Here is a 19,875-nt window from a genome sequence, read left to right as displayed (position 1 = left end):
GGTCTTCAAGAATATGATGGGTTTCACTACTGCGATGAATGTATTTCACTAATTTCTTCGAGAATTTTGAGAGTGATGCCCTTTGTTTTTCTGAATCAAGTATTCAAATATACATTAGATGCTCTGTGCAACTCCAGGTGAAAACACTTCTCTTTCATGTGACATGGGTCCATGTCACATAATTGTAAGCATTGACCTAATCAGCATAAAACCAAAATGAGTATTAAAAAAATTACTTTCAAAACATCACATTTAAACGTGGTGTTTGGCAGAAATGTTGGTGGTGTAATATGACTTTAAGCTGTTAAAATATAAAATGGTTTCCAATCTAATGCTGAGTAAATGATAAATTAATTTATATTTAATCTCTCCAAGAAGTTCAATTTTATGCCAATGCTAACTGTTTCTTTCATCACCCTTCCCTCTCACAACTTCCCATTTCAGTTTCTGTCTAATGCCACACTGAACAGCAGAACACGGTAAAGCTGCAAAGGAAAACATCTGGTGCCTGTGATATGCAAAATCTTGAAGAGAAGGAAATAAAAGAAAGCTGTATCATAGCCTCTTTCTTCCACAACTGACTACATGCCTATGGAAATGAAAAGAAAATGCTACAGTTAAAAATCCTGAGTAGAGTTTTTTTAGGCCTGCATTAAAAGTACAAGAGGAGTTCTTTAGGGGAAATAAATAGAAGAACACTTTCCTCACTATTTTTTTTAAACACCAAACATATCAGTTATACATCAACACAACCTTTAATCCAGTATATTTTTTCTAGTATGTTTACTGTGGTATTTTTTCACATGACTCTGCTTCTAAAATGCTTTGAATAAAATAGAAAATTAGAATAACTAAAAATTATGCATGAGAAATAAAATAATATTTGGGAACAGTACAGAATCAGCACAAAATATTGTATGTCATTACCATACAGGGTATAAAATGTCCACAGAGTTTATCAGCTATGCTGGTGCACATAGTTGAGTCTATGCTGTTCTGTATCATGATGAACTAGTTTAATGTGTTCTGCTACACTTCTTCAGTTTAAAGCTATAAGACCACAGAGTTAGACAGAATAAATTAAATTAAACATCACTGTTGAAGATACAGGACTTCAAAATCTGAAATGTACTCTGTGAGGGTCTGGGCAGTAGAATTGATCTTACCATCACAAATTAATCATATTCAGGTACTAAACCATATGCAAGCATATTCTTTGCTTGATAGTCTAACTGCCCCAAAGCAGTTAGATTAAACCCACAGCTTTCTGATTTTCCACACTGTTACAGTTCATTCTGAAGTTGGCTATGTATTCTCTTACAGTGAGCTAAATTCTTTAACCACTGAACTAGGCATTGCGATCATCTAAACCTAGTTATTATAGAATACTTTGCTGTGTCTGTAGTTTTACAAATTTTACATAACTGGAAAGACAGTCTTCAACCTAGTTCTAAAGCACCCAAGCCCAGAGCACACTGAAGTGGTGCCAATACATTTAGCTTAAAGAAATGATGTTCTAAGCTCATAGCATTTAAGTAGTAAAAAAGTCTAAAAAGCAGTGTAGATTACTAACTTTTTACATAGATGCCTGATCTTGGCTAAACATTAAAATGGCTGGTTCTGTTTGTGTTCCTATGGTTATAGCCAGTCAGTCATTGTCATAAAACATCTAAGCAACTTCATCTATGGACAAAAAAAATTCAGAGTGGAGCTAAGCTGTCTTCAAAATGGAGTTAGAGTATAAGCACATCTTGAATAGTTTAAAAAAAAATGGAAAGAAAATAATATGAAAATAAACAAGTTCTGTTTTATTCCATAGCTACAAACTGAAAGACTTCATGGGCATCTTCCAACTCATTCATTCAATATAGGGCAGCAGTATCCAGCAAACACCCATGCCACATAAATACTAGATGACAATGATAATGGAAGTTATTGTAGAAGAGATGAAGGACAACAGATAGAAGAAAAAATTCTGAACAAACTTTCATTTTTCTAGTACATGAGACGTTCTCTCATTCCTGATGAAGAGAAAAAGATTACAAAAAATAACATGCTTCTCTAGAAACTGCATTACTGAACGTTAAATGGAGTTTATCCATTTTTAAATCCTAGTTCAAGGCACTGCTCTGAAATATAAATACACAGTCAACTGTAGCTGTGCTACTCCAGTAAAAATTGGCCATCCATAATTGCCCATTTCACTTCCTGCATTTCCCTTATATGGGATAACTTTTGATAATCTTTCTAAACACTCAAAATGCTCCACAGCCATTAATGTCCACCTCAGCTGGGCACTAGACTTAAGATCAGGTATCTGAACCACTGCAGTGCCTACATCTGTTTCCCTCAGCATCCAACAAATTTTTCAGTAAAATGTCTTAGACAGCCAAGAGAGGAAACAATAGACTATAGATTTCCAATACTGCTGAAGAACCATCAAACCATGGCTGCTAAATATTTAGGTATATTAGAATATCACAGATTCAAATCGGGCAGATGAAGGGAAAAGAAAAAATTCTTGTACAGCCCTACAGCTTTGTCTTTTATGAAGTCTGGACCAAAGACCCTTAATCTCACTGTGCAAACAGCAAGATGCACTTCTATCAACTATGCTAGCTGTTTGGTTTTGGTTTTGTTTTGTTTTTTTTAATTGAAATGTTTTTGAAAGAAACAGACATCAGTATCGTGGAGGCCCAGCCCCTTGATTAGCAGAAAGACAAATATCCAAACAGTTTCAGCACTTAGTTCTTGCAGGTATGAATATTACTAATTGTAATGACTACTTTTAACCACTTCAGTTGTGTTTTTTTCTTGTTCATCTGGAATAGCATACATAGCGATCTCTTAGTTCTATCTACCTTTGTTTCCTTCAGTCCAACTTTCTAGGACAAATATTAACATTTAATTTCTACATATATATGACTATCTTTCAGATTTCATTTTACAGTAGGGTGTAACCGTTGTCTGAACTCCAATGCTTTCATCTCTGATAGCTATAGAAAATCACACTATTTCATTAAATTCCCAGGTTTAATTAGCCACCTGGGTACCTTGGCCAAAAAGTTGGTAATGTCAGCCAAAAATAAGTGTTACATGCTTAGTATAGCCTTTACCCTACTTCATAAAGACTTTTTTTCCCCTCAAAGCATCCAAAAAATGCAGACGTGCAAAATACTCCCAAGAGCAAAATCTGTAACATTTTCTAAAGGAATATGTCTCTCTAATAATTTTCATCACTTTAAGCAGCATTACAATGGGACCAGCTGTCTAAAAGTCAATCAAAAAATTCTCCAGTGTGCTGGGAACCTGCAGTCCTCAGTGATTAAAAAAAAAAAAAAAAAAAAGCTTACCAAAAATGATTTTGGGGTGGGGAAAAAAAAACAAAACACAACAACTTAGTCAAAACAAGTAACTTCTATTCAATTCAAAAGTCTCAAAAATACATTTTAGAATTTAACCCAGTCCCATATTTTAAATACTCAAACATCTTCAACTATTGTTCTAGTCAAGAATATTTTGGGTAGAATATCACCATTACTTGAAAAAAATTAAGGTTTTTTTTAACAGGTAATCTCATTTTCCTGTAAATCCTATCCATGTGAATGTCTATTCTAAACTACATTACTTCGGTAAGACTCAGTAGAAATATTCCCAACTGTCTCAAAAATGACAGTACACATAGGTTCCCATTGATTTATTGTGTCAAGGCTAAAACAAAAGTAAAAGGATAACTTTAAAATTCAGATCTAACTCCATTGGAATCCATAAAATAGAATTTCCATTATGATACGAGCAGTGTTAAATATTGTTTCTGGCATTTTCCTGGACTACAAATGTATTTGCTACTAACAATCTATAAACCTGAAAAACAAAGATGGGTTAGACCCTAGCAAACTGTAAACATCACAAGACATGTTAAGAGGGTTACTGACAGACACATTCCTGACACAAATATGCAAGGACACAGAGTTTATTCACTTACAACCCAACGGTGGATTTGTCTGGGAAAAATAGGTATTATCATTATAAAAAAGGTATAGTTATGACATGCTGAAATTTTGATATGACAATGAAAATATAACATACCTCAAATAACCATAATTTTTCTAAAAGAAATCCTGCCTGCCTGGTAAATTTATTTAATAAATTAAACTCTAGACATTTTAACTTTTCTTTTTGTTGTTGGGTTTATTTTGTTTTGTTTGCTTGTTGTTCTTTTTAATCCAGATTCTATAATCTAAAGAATTCTTTGTATTCAAAATGTTATTTAAAGTTTGAGATTTTATCTTATTTTTAACCTTTCTTATTTTCATTAAATAATACAACTGTCATGATGATAAGAAGTTAAAGAATACTTTAAATGCAAAACCAAAAGCAATCATCCCAGCCATTAAAAAATTATTTACTTTGACATAACCAGCATATCCAACAGAGCTGAGCTTCAAAATAACTTTTATTCTTCCACCCTTGGTGGCAAAAATTACATTGGGACTGACTCTTTTTCTAATGATGTAGATGATGCTCAAAAGCTAGCTAGACCCAGAAGCTTGTACATTCGGGGCCAAATCATTCATTTAGCTTTATGCCCTGATATAAAATGGCAGAAAGTAATGATTATAACCACAGGAAGAAAACAGATTAAAATTCCTTAACTTATAAAATAATAGCAATATTTTACTTCATACGCATTCTGGCTTTTTCCTTGTAAATGAAATCTACTGGCTGCAAAACAGCAAGCCATCTCACCATTGTATACAATGATTTTTGTCTGAGAGATCCACTGACTAGCAAACATGCCATATCACACAGCAACATAGAATATAACTATTTATTGCTAGCGCATTTGCTAAGAGCGAGAAAAGAACTAGTATGTCCAAAGCTGTAGAGAAGAAAAGGATTCCTCACTGAAGTAAGGTGTGTCACAACTGCATTACCAAAAACAAAGGTACAAAGCCACTGTCTGGTTCTTCCAGAAGGGAATCTTCAAAACAGAAAAACATATATATGTTGCAGGACCAAATGAATCAGTGTGAACTGCCTCAGTGGTGCCCTATCAAAACTGGTCAACAACCCACACCAAGTGCATATTCACCACTGACACAATATACTCCAACCACAAAACAAGCAACATACGTAGAATGGAGCCTAAAAAAGTCCCAAAGCTATAATCAAGCAATTTACCGCTTCTAATGTGTTACACCCCCTCCAGAGTATTTATTTCATTTGGGGTTTGTCTCTGGTTCTTCTGACAGTCTGGTAACAAAGCTGGTATGAATATCTGTTACTTTGCTAAAAATGGTGCCAAAATTTACAATACTTTCTCTGCATGGCCTCTATTCCATTTGATAACACCACACAATGCACCTGAATTCTGAGAATATTGGTGGCCAGATACCTGCCTGCCTTAAAGAGGACACGGTTCACACTGGTACATGTGGAATTGGAATGTAACATCAGTGTAAAGCAGCTCCACTCTTTATTTCAAAGCTATTACATCATTTTAAAAAACATTTCTTCTGCTTCTTTTGAATTTGGGAGTCTTTCTGCTTTCAATGTGAAAATTAGACAGACTAAGATAAAAAGCTCACATATTAATACAGACCACTACACAGGCACATGTGAGTAGTGTTTTCTCCTTCCCTAAGAAAAAACAAAAAAAAAACCCATAATATTCCTCAGTTGTTGTTTAGACAGACTCAAAAGGGGAAAGAAAAGTATTTTTACCATGTGTGCTATCATAAAAGCCACATTTTGGAGGAATACTTTATCCCCAAATCTCAACAGACTCCACCTTCTTTGCATGTCTGACTAACCTATTACTATCCTATAGAAAAAAAATTCACCTTTGCCCTTCTTGCCCTCACTACTCCAAAGCAGAAAATCTAGCAGATCTTATTCCCACTCTTTTCCTTATCCCTGCAGAACTATATTTTCCCCTCTCTACTTCCCACTGAAAAGGAGGGGCAAGACTTTAGCTGCTTGAACTAAATGCTTTCATAATTGTTTAAACTCCTAAACTGTGTAACAACATAACCTACCACCCTACAGCTGACTCTATGACCCAATTTCATTTTTACAGTGGTGCTATCTGATCTTGCAGCAGAAAATAATATCCGTTCTTCAGTGACATCAATGGAAGTAGCTCAGCTTCCTTAGCACATGTATTAGAACATGGGATGAGAAAGAAATTTTGAGTGAATGCCTCCTGGAAAGGCAAGAAAACATTTTCACCCTGCGTTTGGATTGCCCCTGCAAGGAAGGCTAACAGAGGACATTAAGACCTTCCCTTATGAAATAACCTTAGGACAACTGAGGAAAGTTTTGTTACCTTTAGGACAAGAGAATTTAGAGGAAGATAATACTTTCTGGTTAACCTTGGCCAAATTTACCTTATCTTTTGGTAATAAAAGCCACTACTCTACTACACATCTCAGAGGATATTATCATAAAAAGTTACTATTGTCCTCTCTCACTGAAGAATGTTTGGTTTGCTTTCTGCCATTCACCTGAAGCTGAGACTACAGCAAATTCCATGTCACAGTCCATACTCCACTTACTCACCAGGAGAACTGGGAAGCACTCTCTGTGTCTCTCTCTGTTGATATAAAGGACTGGAATCAAAATGACCAGCGCATACAAAAGACAAAAAGATAATCCAAACCAAACAGTATTCTTTAAATCTCCAAAGATTTTAATTCCCACATCCCTAATTCTCCACTTGAATGTAAAAATACTGTAATGCCCAAAGTTACCACGTAAGATAAACAAATTTTAATATTTTTCATGGGTTTATTACATTCACAGCTCCTGTTACCAATGGATTACAGCTATTTCAGTTTCACTGGAAGAAGCAAGCTTGCAGCCCAGAGATCTATAGGTCTCAAAAAGAAGAGGCAGTTCTATTGCTGGGTTTAAAAAAAAACAAAAACAAACAAAAAAAAACTCACCAAAAAAAAACCAAACCAAACCACAAATTCAAATCACCCTTTTTTCTTCTTCTTTTCCATTTCCTTTAAATCTCATTATTCCAAATGTTTGAAGCCTACTTTAAGATTTCTTAATATTCCGATTATGACAGTGCTTCAGTGTGATGACTGTCTTGCCTCCAAATGCACCACGAGATATTATAAGGCACAAAAAGATATTGCTGCCTTAAGAGAGCAAACAACTCTGCTTGGCAGAAATAAAGCGAGTGTCACAGAAGTCAGTGAAACATTTCTCACCTCAAAGACAAAAACGTGGGAGAAAGTGTTTACCTAACACACAATCTGGGAAGTTTTCCAAACTCTGTTTAAGAAGTGTTTAGTCTGACACAGTTCCCTCCAAACCCCTAGAGAGATGCTAGAAATATTCATACGAGGATAATTCATAAACGAAAGAGACTTACTAAAATCCTGTTCCAAACTATGGTTCATATCACTTTGTTTCAACACATATCTGCACTGCAACCACTGAAACTCCAATGCAGTGCATTGTACTACTGTCTTCCTCAGCACATTCTTACTGGATGACACTTTATAAGAACATGTGTGAAATTCATACCAGAAGACTCGTCTGTCACACATCTCTTGTACTCCCAGGGTTGTTCTGCATTTTCTTCTGATGTTCTTTAAAAAATTAATAAAATAAAAAATAAATACTGCTGCTGACAGGACATTAAATGAGAGGGATATGTGAACTGATTTAACACGGAAATTGCTTGCTCAGCTATTTTATTAATTGATACCATTAGCGATAGCTGTAACCAGCAACTGGAAATAGCTCAGTGCCTGACATTTGCAATCAAGGAGTTGTAGTCCTGCTGCTGCTTCATCAGGTCCTTTCCAGCTGCTGTCCAGATAAGCTGGACACCATACCAAAAAACCCACCAACTCCTGACTGTCCAGTTATTCTCTGCATCCAGCTGCTCCACAGCATTGTCCAGCTAAGCCTGACGGCAATGAGGATCCATGTTTCATTGCAATTTCCTTCTGCTGAATTGAATCTTTCAACTGCAACTCCTGTCCCAACCTAGCAGTTCACAGGATCAAACCAGTCATTATTATTCAATATATAAAACAAACTTTCCATGCTTTCGCAGTAACCTCTTCAGATCTCTAAATAGATCAGATATGCTTTGTATGATTTCTTGTTTCAACATACTAACTTCCCTTCATTATAAATCCAGATCACAGCATTTCAATCCAGTCAAAATCACATTGTCCAGACATGTTGCTCCTGCATTAGAGAAGCAAACAATGTGAGTGGAAGAAGTGGTTCCACCAACAGCCCAATTCCTAAATTTAGTTCCCCTGTCTCTTTTCAGTCACAGCTTTTTGAGGGTAAGCTGTGCTATGTCACAATGCTTCTTCACTCACACACCCTTCTACTGTACACGGGGAATCCTGACAGCATTGCACCCAGGCAGCCACCAAGCTCCCCCAGAGGAGTGCTGTGCAGATACTTCATTCACACATTCAAGAGGTAAAGAAATACATTCTGTGGCTCTTCCCCCTGAAGAAAACTAGTAGAGGCAGAAGGTCTGGAGAAGCATAACAAATACTATTCTGTCTTTAAATTAGTATTCATGACACAGAAAGAGTAATGGTCCTTATGTTCCCTACTCCTCAGTGCAGAATTTTGGTCTTGGGTCCAACCCAATCCAAAGTGGGTATTTTTCAGAAGTAGAGCTATTTTCTCCTCATATTCAATTTATGCTGCATGTCCATTTACTTCACTGGAGTATTTACACTCCAAATAAAAACCAAAAAAGCATATCACTGAGAAGTTAAAAAATATCCTTCCTTATTTAAATAAGCCACTTCTAGTTGTCTCAGAAATTATTATTTTAAGCTCTGTATGCCCTTAAGAAAACCAAAAGAGCAAAATATAAAACTGGACAGGCAGGTTCAGGAGTAAGTGGGACAAAAAATGAACAACAGTGCATTACCCTGTCTTAGGGACCTGTTCATATCTTTTTATTGTTTATCACTATGATTTAAGCTTATTTTGTAATATATTATTTTATTTTTTTTAAGAAAGTAGAATTCCAAGGAAATAAACTTTCTACTTTATTTCTTGAATGAAATGAAATGTAAATTTATACAAATTCAAAACCACACATGTAATCAGATAAACCTCAATAATCTTCTTTCAACTCATCTTTTTCAAAACATTTAAACTTTAAAATGTTTGCAATGTTAAAGGTTGATTCTGTACATGCAGCAACCAGAGTAAAAGAGAAAGACATGACAACAATCTGCCCGTTATCCAACATGACAACTGTGCTTCTCACTCAGAATAACCAGTCTCTCAGAAGAGTAATGTATATCACAGATTCTCTCAGTTTTCATTAGTACACTATCTCAATTTCTCCAGGGAAATTATCTTTGAACAACATATCACTCTGCCCTTGGAACCATCAAACTGACATTTGACAAAACTGTGGAAGGCTCCTAAGTTAAATTTAAAACTCGGTTAAACCTCGCCTTACACATCTCATTGAGCTTTAGCCTCCCACAGAAACAATTAGGAAGGCCAACATCAGAGGCTGGTGGGAAAATTTCTAGCACTGGCAAGTATATTATACATGGAAAAAATACCCATCTCCTCTAAATACTGCTGCAGATAAGCTTAGGGAGTATGCTTAGGGAGTATATAACCTGCTATAACCTAAATGAAAAACAAAACAAAACAAAACAAAAACCATGTTACTGACTGATTTTTGTGCTCAGGACATTAGTATTTTATATGTAGATGTGTACACTGGGGGGCAGATTTATGACAATGTATTTGATTTTCTTCTTTGCCATCAGTATCAAGAGATGTGTGTTTATAAAACAGATGCAGCATTTCTCTAATTATTCTAACCCCATATAAAAACAGATTAGTAAAATGACAGCTAAAATCATATTGATTAGCAGAAATTAAAGAAATTAATAGATCTGTTTCTTAAATTAAGGTTTTGATCCTAATGACAATTCAAGCTGCAAAAACTTAACACTTCACTGAATTCTCACAATAAACTCTAATCATACACTACAAGTTATCTAGGACTCTAGGGATGAAAGTTGTCAGGGTTATGAGGACAGTTTGCTTCAACAAGGTCAGCTGGTTTTTTAGGTCAATAAATCATAACAGAAATTGCACCTCCAACTGCTGAACAAATGCTTCTGCATACCAATCACTGAATTCCAGTGAAATCAACCATAATGACAACCGCATAGCATAATACCCTTCTTTAAGCTCCCTTTGGCTAGAGAGATTTTCAATCAGTGATGAGTATGTTCTGATAGAAATGCCACAGTGGTCATATTCAGACAATAACTTCACCAAAGCCAACTCCAGAGTAAATGCATTTCATTAATTTCTAGAAGAAATAAACTGTTTAAGTATTTTTATAAGTGGGGTGTAATAACTATCTATTCCAGCAAAGAAAATGTGCTCGCAGTAAATAGACAATAAAAAGAAAGTGTTCATCTGATTCATTGCTGCAATCTGTAAACCTCAAATTTCAGAAACAAAATATACCTCCAATTGTGATATGCATTAAAGCACATCAGGAAAAAAACCCTTGTCTTGTCAATCTTTTCATAATGAGCCACCTTTTGCCATACAGTTCGAAGGCATCCACATGAGAAACTTATCTGACATATCTGAACCGTGAAATGTGAACTGTGCTTGAGAACTCTCCTAAACTGGCAAGCTCTGCTTCTGTATGAATAGAGAACAACGCTGTGCAAAAAGTATGCATTGACATAAAAATTCTGAAAACGTCAGATCTGAACATATGATAAAGGCAGACTGGACATTTGCCGTGATTTTAGACAAATGTGCTGCACGGCAACCCGATATCTGGAACCGTATCTGCAAATGCAAAACTTTGGTAGCTGAAATCCACCTAGAAAGTCTTTGCAGTACACACCCTCCTCTACACTCCAGTCTGATTGATTTATGAAGTAGTAAACACTTTCTACCTTTACAATGACTGAAACACAAGTCTCTTCCTGCCTAAAGCAAAGCTTCTTCAGTGCAGGAAACAAAACTTTGTGCAAGTTTCCATCAATAATTTCAGAAACTGAAAAATAAAGGATGACCATAAAAGTGCAGAACTGTCTTAAAAAAAAAAAAAAAAAAAAAAGAAGACACATTCTGAAATGAATGGGGAAAGGAAGAAGCAGATGAACCTGTAGTTCAAACTGTAGAAAGTTACTCGTTTCTAAAATAACAAGCAGATATTTTAACACTTCACTTTTCGGTCATTTGCAGACATGAGAAAGAAAAATTAACATCAAGGCCTACTAAGAGGAAAAAAAAAAGTTGACTAGATCAATTTTTACTTTAAACACGCACCAGAAGACATGTAAGAATACTTTATAAGATTACTCAAAACCACTGCACAAGCACAAATGCTAGCTAAACTAGTCCAAAATCCAGAAGAAAAAAACCCCATGAATCTGACTAGATGATGCTGTACACAAACACGGCATATAAAACACACACACGTACACCTCCCTTGCAGTTCTGTGCTGGTCCAGAATCTGGCTACCACAAACAGCTAAAAGTTTATGAACCAGAAGCTGATCCACTCCAACTCATCCTATTATGTAACAGTAAAAGGGGTGATGGTAAATTAATAAGAACTCTCTGATCTTAGGTTTAAATCTCTCTCCATTCTATTGTTATTGTTCAATCCATTACCTGCTGGGTTGCATTGTCTACCAAAAAGTTATTCCCATTATTGAACTGCCTAAACAAAGATAATAAAAGTAAAACTGAAAGAAGAAAAAAATCTTCACATAAAACAACATATGAATTAAATATGTTGTTAACAAACATTTTTTTCTTACAGACTTTTGTCAAAAGCATTCATTTACTGTAAAGTTTCTGATCTAGAAATGACCAAAAACTTCACAATAGGGACAAGCAGAATAAAAACCAAAACAAAAAAAAAAAAAAAAAGAAGTTATTATATGGAATCAAAACAGCCAAATAAACAGAGCATCAATGAAAACCTTCATTGCAGAAGAAGCAATTAAGTAGGAGAACAGAAAATACTGACCTGGAAGTCAAGCTGGTTGGAGTAGGGATGAAAGCAGCAGTTTGGAGAAAAACAGATAGGGAGGGAGACAGCAAAAGAGAATAAAGGGAGGAACACATTAGTTCTTATAAAATATAACAAGCAGATGTTATATCAGCAGATTTTATTTAAAATAAAAAAAAAAGAAAGAAAGAAAAAGAAAGGGAAGGGAAAGCGAGAAGTAAAATAAAATTTCTGTAAACCCTTGTTGTGCACTGAATTAAACAGAAATTTTAAAATAAAATGGCAGCTTGTCATTTGTGGACCATGGAAAGTCATCCATATTTATAACCATCCAAACACCTGTACACACCAAATGGAGCAAATAAATTAGGTCAATACTGGTAGTGTTTGCTGATACATAAATGTCTCTTCCTGCACCATGAATCCTTTCTTTGAACCAACAGAGGTTTGGTTACTCACATTCATTGAGTCTCCCATGAAAGCCAAAACAGCTAAACAGCTTGTCCAAAGATACCATTTAGAAGTTCACAAAGCACTGTACCTAATAATCAAAGAGAGAGATCTCCCCAACCCCAACCCCCTGGGAAATACAGTCTCTTCTAACCCTGACAGCAATTTTTTTCTGTTGTCTGAAGAAAAAGGTTAATACTTCATCACTGAAAACACTCCGATACTTGATAAGTTGTTTAAAGATACCTAAATGCCCATTCAATTAAGACAAAAAAAAGACACCCAACTAGAAAAATCCTTAAAAGCTGTCACTGGTGTCTATGGACATCTTTTAAAAGCCACAAAAATAAATTTTTGGAATGCAATTATTCCATATGCTGATGTTTTGCCACTTATGCAATGAATTGCCAGTGCTGTGTGGACTTATTTTCTTCAGAATTCAAATCCAGATCAATTCAGAACGGATTAATTGTAATCTCAACATCTCAAGGTTTTAAATGTACATCTGTAGTGTTATTACCCAAAACTTACCACTGCATGTGAGAAGTAGATAACAAAAACCTCAAACTTCTCATTTAAAAACAAACTGGTTTTATCTCCTAGCTAGTATAGTATTTTTAAATGAACTTTGCCGTTGTTGTAAGCTCTGCTAAGAAGCTATACTCAATCAAACAATGACTGACCATCTAACATACCAGTGGAGAAAAACACATTCAAGATTTTGCAACGTTCTCATCACTTACTTTCTCTTTTGAGTCTAAACTTCTTAATGGATGACTTATAACCATTGTATTATGTGCCAACACTCTTTTACTGAAATCACTCTTCTTTCACCACGGTGCTTACCCCATCGCATATTTATAGAGGACAAGCATCCCTACCAAGCCTTTGTTTTGCCAGAGAAACAAACCACTGTTGTTTCAACCCCTCCTGTGACATGAGCACTCCATTCCTTTAATTATCCTACCAGCCCTCTCCGCACCTGTTTCCAGCTTTAATTTTCAAATATGACTGATGAGAACTACACAGCAGTGTTCCACATGGAGTCTTGCTAGTGCTTGATGACATTAATACCTTCCTATCCTTACTGCAGACATTTATTCTGACATATCAGGACTCACACCTCATTATTTAGATGTCTGCTTCATTATTTAGATGGCTCATGACACTGCCATAAGCAAAGTCACCCAATCTTCCTCTTCCTAAACTGTACCAAGGATTATCCTTAGCTTACAGCAGGCAGTCTTACTGGTGCTAACTTCATAATCATGCCTTTTGTACTACTGTATTTCACTTAATTTAATGACTCAAGCTCCCCAGTATATTTCATAAACATACTTTTCAGTCTAACACCATTAATGAAAGCATTAAACAATACACTCCTCAATTCTGTTTCAACTGCAGTTACTTCTCTTTGGCTAGGCCCTTCATATCGAAATTTAAGCTGATCACTATCTTAACCAGAATCATTTACATTATCAAAAAAAAAAAAAAAACAAAACAAAAAACCAACCCCAAACCCAACAAATGAACCACACACCAAAACCCCCACATTTCCTTCATCAGGAAAACCAAAGAAAAACATCAAGCTAAGTTTACTGGAAGTACATTACTCTAGGATATATTGCATTTAATTTTAACCTCTTCTTATCATGAACAGATAAATCCCAAAAGATGTAATAAGAGTTATCAAACAGCTTTAGTACAGAAGGAGGAATTGATTCTCCTATGTAGCAATAAGAAGTTGTAAAATACAAATAAATATATATGGAGTAATTTAAGAAATAGACCAACATGGTTTTACATACGAGGAATAGTACAACTCATGAAACTTCAGGGATGCAACTCAGAAGTGTGATAGTTTCTGATGTAAGAAAATCACATTGAACCAAAAGAATTACCACTCATATGAAATCTTCTTCAGGTTTATTAATCATGTCCATCTGCCAAATTCAATTGCCCATATCTTGAAGTAGGTATTTCTGCCCTTGAATATTTGACATTTTTTGTGTCAAGACTTTGACAAATAGTAAAACATCAGTATCCATCATCTTGTTTTAATACTTGTTTAATTCTTTCAAGTTTATTACGAATGCTTTTACTTTTCAAACCTTACTATGCTGAATTTACATGTGAATAAAATGAATATTATGAAGATACCATTGCCCACAATACTCCAGATTACAACTCTCTCAGAAATTTATTTTTATAAATTTTGAGAATTTATGTTGTTGCAATTATCTTGCTATGTAAAGATGCTGGCATAGCAGTGAATATGGATCCCAGCAAGCTATTAACCAAGAAGTACATTTCAGAATTCGTTTTCCTACAAAACCCTGAAGATACTCTTACATCTGAAGTTAGGGATAAAATGTGATAGGTAATAATGTGAAAGAAAAAAGAGAAAGAGAAAAAGTAAGGAGAGAAAATAACAACCTAAAACACATTATATGAATTTCAAAATGGGGGGACAAGAAGGAAAGAACATTTTCAAATATGCTTCTGTTGAAGTTGCAGTAATTTTCACAATGCTTTAATCCCATACAGTGGGAAAACTGAGCTTTGGCTCCACCTCTTCTCTTCAGTAATGAGCCAATCAAGTCTCATTACAAGCAGAAAAAGTAGTAACACTTCATAAAACGTTACAGCAATTTCTACTCCAGCTGACACCCTAGAAAGGGGAATTTCAATGTCAAATTCCCTCTCTAGGGACACCAATAGGTGGCACAGTTATATACACATTTAATCTTCAGGCCAATACTTTTAGAAAATAAGGAAAAGGAATAGAAAATAAATAAAATTTTAGAGAAACCTAAGATGAGCCTGATTAGTAAGAAGGGCTGGATACTCTCTCTCTAAATATTTCCCTTTTAGACCTTTATCTTGCTGGCAGATTGCTAGACTTACTGTACTAATCGACACATTTGTGTCTGTGCTTATGCGTGGTGGAAAATAGCTTTAAAACTTCATTGCCAAGTAAAGGCAGTAACTTCTGTTGATGAAACAAATAATAAATATTTTTTACGTAAATGCTTTTTTTTCTCATTTACAATAATTACCTTACATATACTGTGGGTGAATTAATCTTGAAAGCTGTAGGTAAGTTACATCAAGTGAGAAAGTACATTAAAGTTAACAGAACTCGAAAACCAATCTTAGAGCATGATGATTCCCAAAAACTGCAACTGTCCTTAGCTGGTCATGCCACAGATATCTTATTGTAAGCATTACAGAAGCACTTAAAGGTTCATAGCAAAGCTTTACTTCATCATATTCAACGTACAGTACATCTTGTTCAAAAAGTCTGGGCAGTACCAAAATATTTTCTGAAAAGTTCTTACAGGATCAACACACTCACTGACAATAACAGAATGGAAATTGGTGTCCCAAAATTTCACTGACAAAAATGCATCAAATTTTAAAAATATATTAATACAAAAATAGAAAGCACTGTCAACTACATAACCCACTACATGGTTCTCAGACAGTAAGAAGAGGTTGTACTCCAACAAGGCTGTAGTAACAGCTCTTCATCCCTTGGCACCTTGTTTGTAACCATTGTTTCTCTATCAATAATTCTCAATTAAATTCAGATAAATCTACTAATCTATATTTATCTAATATTTATATCTTTTTATATAAAATACTTAAATTAGCATTTACTAAAAGTTTTAGACCACAAGATTCCCTACTTTATCATGTTTATCTATTAATCTTAATTGTCATTTTAATATTCAACCATTCAACACGTGTGTGACTGCTACTTAATAAATCTCTAAAGATTATCCTCTTCACCAAAAGTTTAGCATGCCTGCTATTGCATCTAGTGTCACACAATAATTCAGTAGGTTTTATAGCCCAATGAGGATATCAGTTACTGTTTCTGTAAAAACTACTCAGTCAGTTTCCACCAGCTTGGTCACACCTACAGTTACTGTATTACAAGCCCAGGTCTGTAACTGCCCCTATAATACATGAACTGATGGGTGGAGTAGGCAGCACTTTCTTGACCACACAAATTCACTAATTGTGTTATATTTTTCAACATGCCACTTTAGGATTTTAGAGAGTTTGGGCAGAACTCACAGTCATGGTGCTAAAGTGACCACTCTTCATTCTGGTATCTACTTAACACATTAAAATCACTGCAACCACTACGGTATTCTAATTTCTAATATGTAACTGCTACTCAAAGTTTTCCTCATGTAAATAGTTCTATGTCAAGTACAAATCTTTTTTCAATTTAAATTAAGGTCTCAGTTTTCATGACACTTGGACTGATAACTCTATACTCTTCAGTATTATCATTATTAAACCTTTGCCAATAAGTTTTGGCAACAGATAACTGTGAAGGTTAATAAGCCATCATCAGTAAAAGATGCCCTACATGTCTTCCTTTCCAAGCTGGCTGGTTTTCTCCCCCTAAGGTAACCAACGCTTCCGGCAGACCTTCTCCTCTTTCTTGGTAATTCTCCCTAATGGGACAGAGCAGTGTTTTGTCTGGAACTATAGCAATAATCACAACAGTGAGATCCCTTAAACTTCTCTTTTGGAATGATAAAGAATTTTTCTTCTGACTTGATCACTAGGAAACAATTACATAAAATATCAGAAAATATCAAAATCCTTCTTTCATTCACATAAGAGTGGCTAAGTACAGGAAGGGAACAAAGAAATCAGATCCACATAAACTGCTTATCAATCAAATAAATGGCAGCATACCATATGGGAGAAGGTTCCCAGAATTATTTAGTTATGAAGGGTGGGAGACAAATAGACCCCCAAACCCTCCAGTCTCCATTAAGGAAAGACTGTACAACCTTGTCAGAAATGAGACAAACACTGCCTGGTCAGTGTCAGAAAATTGAAGCAGACAAAGACTAGAGAAACATGAAAAAATGGTTACAACTATTAATTAATTGTCATGAAACTGGTTAGAAATACTTACCAATACTTTTCAGGACCTCTGAGAGCTGGTGTTGCTGTTCACTCTGAAGAAGCATGTATAGGGACAGTTCTGATTTACCAGTTACTAGAAAGGTAGGATTGTTCCCCAAAAGGTTTTATGGGAGGGTTCTTGTCATTGTAAACTGCATATGGCTTTTTTATGTATGTTCCTTTTATAGAGACTACTAAAAAAGTGGAAACCTTAAACTGTTCCAAAATCAGCAGAGAAGATAACAAATATTCTGTGAAAAAAACATATTCTACACTTAACGTCTCTGCTCTGCAATGAAGACCAAGTAAATAAAAATCCACTTAATGTAAGACAAATAATACAAGAATTACCTTTCTAACTCAGCAATTTTCTTATCTTTGTCATTCTTCTCATTCTCTACTTCCTTGAGTATTTCTAGAAGTCTGTCAACCTCAGCCTGAGCTTTGCCACATTCTTCTCTATAGTATGATGCTTCTTTGTCAAGCTGTTTCATTCTGTCTGCAAATTCTGGATTCATCCGTGCCTCCTCTTCAGCCTCATGAGCCTTCAGAATCAAGATTTTTAAAACAGTAAGGATGATGATAATTCAGACAGCTTTAAGAGCTTTACTTCAGTCTTGGAGATCAATTTTTTTCTTAAAAAGGATTATGGGTGTTTCTGTCCGACTACAGTATTTTCTACAGAAGCATTATAAAAAGGAATGAAAATATCTTCATAGTCTAAAATAATAGTCAAATGCTACCATCCTAAAGATGTGGGGATTTACTAAGGTTTGTTTACATATTAAAGTGACCATAGTCAACCAAGGGTGTTCTTTAAATTTAAAAAAAATCTACTTGCAAGTAATTTAATTCACATTAAGCTTTTAAAGTGTTTCAAATATATTGGCAAATTCTAAATAAACCATATTCTCTCTCTTTCCCCATATACATACACTTTGTCCATGTATATATATGCACACACAGATACATATATATCGTAATCTGTATCACCAGATGTTTCAAATGCAGTTTGAAGGATTTAAAGGGAAGAAATTTTTTTTTATGCAGTGCTGTTTTTAAAAGACAAACCAATGAACTAAAAAGTTGCTTTGAACAGACATTTTACCCAATAATCCTTTTTCTCTTATTGTTAATACTTAACCTGAAACATCAGAAGAACAAGCCCATTGGTGAAAACAGCACAAACCTGGCAAACACATGCATGGATGGGTGGCAGTTTCACAGACAAGTAAGAACGCAACGAACACAACAACAGCAGTGCAGAGCCCAACCTTACTCCCATCAAACCTAATGGCAAAAACCTAATTAACTTCAATGGGAGCATGATCTGGCACCAAGTACTTTAAACTGTTGGTTGGAATAATCACAGACAGATGGAAACAACAATGCACTGCAATGCTTAGCCTACCCCTTGCTTCCCATTATTCCTAATTGGCATCTTGAAAGAGCAGGCAAGGAAAAAACAAGTAGTTTAAGGCAGTGCACATTAAACATAGAAAATTCAGATAACATTCTTTTCACATACAAGAATTTTACAGAAATTCGGGATATTTAGAACTGAAGGTCCTCCAACTATCTTATTATGCAGAGAAGACATGGACTTATTTATCCTTCTTAATTTCAAAGAGTAGACAATGCAAGCAAGCAATGAAAGAAATGCGGATCAAAATGAAACATGCATGCTTTGGAAAGGATTAAACTACAGATACTAGAAGGTTCATATTCTTTGCAATGAATAAAATTTTCTGTATAAATAAAGAACAAGTTTCGTTGACTGTAAGTACAACTATTAAATTGAAATTACTTGGAAAGAAACTTAGGGTGTTTGCATGTAACATATCATTTAAGCATGAGGATAATAAGAAAAAAGATAGTAGGTTTTAAGTGTTATTTATCCTACTGGGCGATTCTTATTCAGAAAAAATACCTGGTTACCAAAATAAGCCAAGGGAATAACATGAGAAGCCTACAAAACCAGTGGCCTTGCTCTTCAAACTCTATTTTGGATAGTAATACATGCTCCAGCCCTGAATCCTAGGCAGATACAGGACTTTACTAACAGAGTTTGTTTCAAGGCAACATCCAAAGAGTATCTTGATTTTACTGTTTGGGTGAGATGCTAGCAACAGATACCTTTTCATCCTCATAAATCTTCCTACTTTAATAACAAACCTTGATTTATTTTATACTGGGTCTTAATTGTTTCAAGAAATTTACTCAGGGCCAATTACATGAGAGACTGTGCACCAGTTTCCAGGTGCGAAACATTTCAATTTTCCAACAGGTCTATTGAGATATTAGGCAATGTTTTATCTCTCAAAAATCAACACTAAGTGTCTTTAGCAAAGAATGAAAATATGTTTGTAAAGATAAATTCACCCTAGGAAAAAATAAAAAAAATTAAAATTAAAAAAAAAAAAAAAAACAACAAAAAAACCAAATGAACAACCCCGCTCCCA

At 35.0% G+C, this 19,875-nt stretch overlaps 1 protein-coding gene across 1 annotated transcript in view; it reads right to left on the bottom strand.

Moving 5' to 3' along the window:
* LOC104403353 (ERC protein 2-like) overlaps positions 1 to 19,875 on the bottom strand; it is a gene marked incomplete at its 5' end in the record, with an annotated part of 105,955 nt that overhangs the window by 43,887 nt on the left and 42,193 nt on the right. The window contains 2 exons of the mRNA XM_010011460.1: positions 12,044 to 12,055; positions 17,765 to 17,958. Of these exons, the coding sequence (XP_010009762.1) occupies positions 12,044 to 12,055; positions 17,765 to 17,958 (206 nt within the window). The remainder of the gene's footprint in view (positions 1 to 12,043; positions 12,056 to 17,764; positions 17,959 to 19,875) is intronic.

The sequence above is a fragment of the Nestor notabilis genome, unplaced genomic scaffold (genome assembly GCF_000696875.1).
Source record: "Nestor notabilis isolate BGI_N333 unplaced genomic scaffold, ASM69687v1 scaffold33, whole genome shotgun sequence".
Taxonomy (NCBI): domain Eukaryota; kingdom Metazoa; phylum Chordata; class Aves; order Psittaciformes; family Psittacidae; genus Nestor; species Nestor notabilis.
The sequence above is the reverse complement of the archived record's forward strand: the minus strand, read 5'-3'. Positions and strand labels throughout refer to the sequence as shown.